Raw genomic sequence first — 4,727 nt, forward strand, 5'->3', positions numbered from 1 at the left:
GTATTATAATTTATTTTATTAAATTGCAGAATGTTCTTCAGTTTAAAATGTATGTGATCCATTGGTTAAAAATAAATGGGTCAGTTTTTCTCATACCTACTCTTTTTCACTGTTTGACTTGATCAAGACTTTTCTAAGATTTTACATTACAAAATAGGTAAAAGTGTGTGACTTGTACTGCTATGGTAACGGGTCAATATCGGTATCGGTCAATATCGGTATCGGACAATTCTCAAAGTTGTAATATCGGTATCATATTGGAAGTGAAAAAGTGGTATCGGGACATCCCTWTAAAATACCACTTGACAGGTTCTTATTTTGACCAGTCTGCAGCCACGCCCCACAGAACACCCCTCCCACAAAATTTATTTTCAAAATTGTAATGGGACTAATACTTTTATGTTTAAGCCAGTAATTCATGACATTCAGTGTTTTTATAACAAATGAAAACAACATAGTTACTTGATTGTGGTGTAGAACTGAACTATGTGACTGGAAAATAAAAAATTCTCCCGCATGAAAAATTTAGTTATACTAAACATAAGAAAAATTTGCTCAATTAACTGTGATTAGGACAAAAAAGACAATGTAGATGGCCAGAATCCAGAATTTATGTTTTTAAACTGGACTCATTATGCAAAATTCACTTTTTACATGGTTTTATACTTGTGCCAAAAAAATTCTCCCATTTTTTGGCAATATGTAAATGTTTTGTTAGTGTCAGCAAATGAGTTGTTTCAAAAACCTGCGGATTGTTACGTCACAATCCGGGTAACTTAGCAAAGCCTAAGACGAGCCCAGCCCCTCCCCTGGTAACCCAAGTGGGGACTCCGCCCACTTTATTACAGGACAACCACGTTTGTCCTGCTGTTCAACAACAGTCACAGAGAACAGAGATAGGTGGCCTACTTTTATATTTATTTTTGATGGCAATGTCTCTGCAATATTGTGCTGGAGTCTTCGCTCTAGTCTGTCCCTACCAAGTCCTCGCCTGGGATGGCCACACCACGTACAGCTCGTCTACTACTGTTGTACCATTGTGCATCTGCTTGTAGCAGCCATTTTCACGTATCTGAAGTGCTAATTTAAACACTGTTTGGAGGGCGGAGCTAATGTAAACAAAAGGTTGGGAGGGCGGAGCCAACAGAAGCTTATTAGCATAAACAACTCATTCTGAAAGCTGAGAACAGGCAGAACTGACCAGGTGAAATCTCATCATCTGAAAATGATGTTGGGGCTGTCCTGGTGCGGCCCGGGCCGGGCCTTGGCTATCTACTCCTCTCCACCTCAGAATGATTGGGTCTACCTCCTGGGTTCGGGTGTGTGCTGCCTAAAATAGTGGGTGGGTGCATGTCCTGGACCTGGGGGGTATAGAGTGTGTATCGGGGGTATGAGTGGAATGTGGCGTCCTTGTATGTCTTTGACTGAGTGGGGGTGAGGATGAGGGTGGGATGGTGCGATTGTGTATGTTTGGGTATTTGTCAGGCTGTGGTCTGGGCTGCCCCTCCTGCTGGTTTATCTAGGGGCCCGCTAATACTCGGCCCCCCGGTGGGGTGTGCGGCTGGCCGCCGGCGTGCTGGGGGTTCCCGGGGTCTGGGGCTGGGCGCTGGGGTGTGTGCCAGCCTGGCCTGGTGACTGCCTGCTGGGGCTCAGGACCTCTGGCCCTGTCGGGCTTTGGCCTGGAGGGGGTGCGCCCTGGGGGCCCGGACCTCTGTGCCCTTTCCTGGATCTGCTCTGGTATGGCGGGTGCCGGTGGGGCCCATGAGTTTGTCGCTGCTGGCCCCCGGGGGCTGCGTGTGTGGTCGCTGGGGGGACTCTTCCAGTTCTCCCCTATGGTCTGATCTGGATGTTGGGTGGGTGGATCTTCCCGTGCGGGTGCCCCTTGGGGCTCTGCGCTCGGGATCCCTCTCGTGCCCTTGGGCTCTGGTCTTCCCTATGTCTGCCTCTTGTCTTGGGGGTTGGGTCTCCAGTCCTCCACAGTCACTATTAAATATTCCATTGGAGAAATCTTGTATATACACGCATGTTCACAACTGCTCACAAACAGGTGTTCTGATCCGGGGGGTTCTGACTGGTCACTGAGTGTGTATATATGTCTGTGTGTATATATTGACAATATTTATGAATGTAGGCATGTATGTATGTATATTTTTATATATGTATGGGTATGTGTATRTATTTATATATGCCCTCCATGTATTTATCCATTTATTTTTCAGGTGAGTGGACAGATGTTGGGTGTGTGGTTCTGTGTTTTGTTGGTGTATATTTAATATAATCCTAATCGCTATTTCAATCTTTCTATCTCTCTAATTACTTCTCTCTCTGTTTTTCTCTCTGTCTCTATTTTCTCTTCACTTAAAAAAATAATAAAAAATAAATCAAAAAGTCATTGATGATGAAGAAATAAATAAACTAAATAAACTAATATTTGGTTTCGTTTTCTACTGAAGTGACAGAAAAAAATGATTTTGTGAAGAAATTCTGTAGAAATATTTCCAACTTTTTATGACAAGACAATTTGACAATTACATGTCAATGATTACTGTGATGCAATAATACCTTTACAATGCCAGGCCTCTGCAGGAAGATTTCTGCAGGAAAGTCCTGCATAATGACGTCACACAGAAGCTCACAGGTTGTTCTCACCAGGTTGGGATTGCAACTCCTCAGAGAGCTGCATGAAATGAATTACAGCAGATATACTTAATATGCAGTCATAATATATTAAATAATAATGCGGAATTTAAATAACTGCCACAAATAAGTTTCTTAAAGGAAAAAAAAATCCTTTCTACCCTGTTAACAGAGCTGGGATAAATTTAGCACTTTTTATGGCACAGAGATATTAACGTCAGACGTTGAGCAGAAAACAAAAAAAAAGCTCAGTGACGTAAACAGTGAGCTTCTTATTTTTACCTCTCRTTGGAAGAAAGTATGTGCCTGTCTGTGTTTGTCAAAGTCAGCCACGGAAACACAGAAAACTTCAGACATCTCACAGATTCMTGCACTGCACAAAAGAGAAGAATACATTTCAGAAAAACAATGAGTCATGTATAGAAAAATCATAACCTTCAGAGAMGACTGAAAAAAAATTCCCATCAAGGGTTACCTGCTATCCTCTGAGGYGGTACGTCTGTGTTGTGGTGCATGTTCTTGTGGAAATAACCCGTTTTAGGCAAATTATCTCCAGTAGTGCCTAATGTTGGAGCTGCAGAAAAATAAATAAAAAAAATAAAACAAGATTAACAACCTGAACGTCTGCAGCACAAGATTGTGAACTGAAAGTGATGTCTAAGTCAGACAAGATTTGGTTTAACTCGAGGCACCTGTTGGACTTGTGTTGTGTGATCCATGTGAGTAGACAGCTGACTGACTGGGGAGAAGCTCRGGAAGCTGGAACAGCTGGTCCAGGGTTCCATCGATGACAGCTCGCAGTCTGGGCTCCATCGTAGGAGCTAGCTGAGTGAGGAAGTCCACCGCCCCGACGTCTCTCAGCATCTGGGCTGCACTGGGGTGCTTTGAAGACAAAATAAACACAAAATATGAATATAAAATGTATGAAGCTCATGTTGTTTTAAAAGTGACAAGTGATAATTTTGTATAAAGTACTGTTAAACTATTACATTTACGAGTCACATTTCTTTGTAATCTTTGACAGTACTTGTTTAATTTTATTTTAGAACTTGGCAGCTTTTATAATTTATTTCAATTTGTTTTTTGTACTTGACAATGAAAGGAAACTGGAGTTTTCAACACACTGAGTATCGGATAAAATGTACACATGTATTGCACGTCAGTTAATTTCTTACAAGCAGAACCAAACATATTAATTTTCCATCCTTCATTAATCAAACTCCTACTTTCATAGCTTGTATTTCCCATCAGTACAGTGCACATCTTACCTTTGATAACATTAAAAGCAACTCGAGGACYTCCTCCTTCATTGGCACTTCTGGGAAATTGAACCACTCCAGAAGATACACAAACAGCATCTTTTCTTGTACAATGTCAGACACAGAGATGAGGGAATGGTCCAGCTTGCACAAGATGCTTTTCAATGCTCGAACTCTTATCTCCACCAAAGAGTGGCCTAAAATTTGACATAAAAAAGTTGCTTTAAAAGTTTTGACAATCACAGCTGTTCAGACTTTAGTTACGGGAAATTACATTTGTTTCTATAAAGTTAGCGAATTAGTTTTTTGCACAAAGAAGCCAAAGAAGAAATGGTTATAATTCACTAAAATACATGAGCTAATGTTAGCTAGAAGCGGAGGAAAAGTGAGCTTCAATAAAACCAGCTAGCGGTTCAGCCTACCTGTTTTCTTTATCAGGGGAGATAACTCCATATCTGCTAGGATAAAAAATAGGTTTTACGGTATAAAAGGCGTCTTATAAACGCTGCTTTGGTACTTGTGCTTCTGATATGTGTTTGTACGCCGACAGTTTCATCTTAACAACGTCGCTACGGGTTTGTTTTCAACAACCGCGCCAGCGTCACTTCACTTCCTGTGGAAGTCTGCTCATGGTGCGTTTAAGAGCTCCAACTGTGTGGGGAAGCGTAGCGACGACGCTTTATTACCACAACAATGATTTTAAGCATCTTTTTAAATTATTTACATAATATATTTTTTTCAGCCAGTTTCAATCACCGATAAAAATTGGAAATACCAGAAGGAACAAACATACTTCAAAACGCAATCTGTACATGTTACATGAAAAAGAAG

At 41.2% G+C, this 4,727-nt stretch overlaps 1 protein-coding gene across 1 annotated transcript in view; it reads right to left on the bottom strand.

The window, feature by feature from the left end:
- Positions 1–4,484, bottom strand: part of rttn (rotatin) — a 41,537-nt gene extending 37,053 nt beyond the window's left edge. The window contains exons 1-6 of the mRNA XM_014002352.1: positions 4,319–4,484; positions 3,906–4,093; positions 3,330–3,519; positions 3,113–3,211; positions 2,920–3,010; positions 2,563–2,677 (exon numbers count right to left, since the gene is read on the bottom strand). Coding sequence (XP_013857806.1) covers positions 2,563–2,677; positions 2,920–3,010; positions 3,113–3,211; positions 3,330–3,519; positions 3,906–4,093; positions 4,319–4,349 — 714 coding nt within the window. The 5' untranslated portion in view covers positions 4,350–4,484. The remainder of the gene's footprint in view (positions 1–2,562; positions 2,678–2,919; positions 3,011–3,112; positions 3,212–3,329; positions 3,520–3,905; positions 4,094–4,318) is intronic.
- Between the last annotated feature and the right edge of the window lie 243 nt (positions 4,485–4,727).

This window comes from Austrofundulus limnaeus, unplaced genomic scaffold (genome assembly GCF_001266775.1).
Source record: "Austrofundulus limnaeus strain Quisiro unplaced genomic scaffold, Austrofundulus_limnaeus-1.0 Scaffold12, whole genome shotgun sequence".
In the NCBI taxonomy this organism is placed as follows: Eukaryota; Metazoa; Chordata; class Actinopteri; order Cyprinodontiformes; family Rivulidae; genus Austrofundulus; species Austrofundulus limnaeus.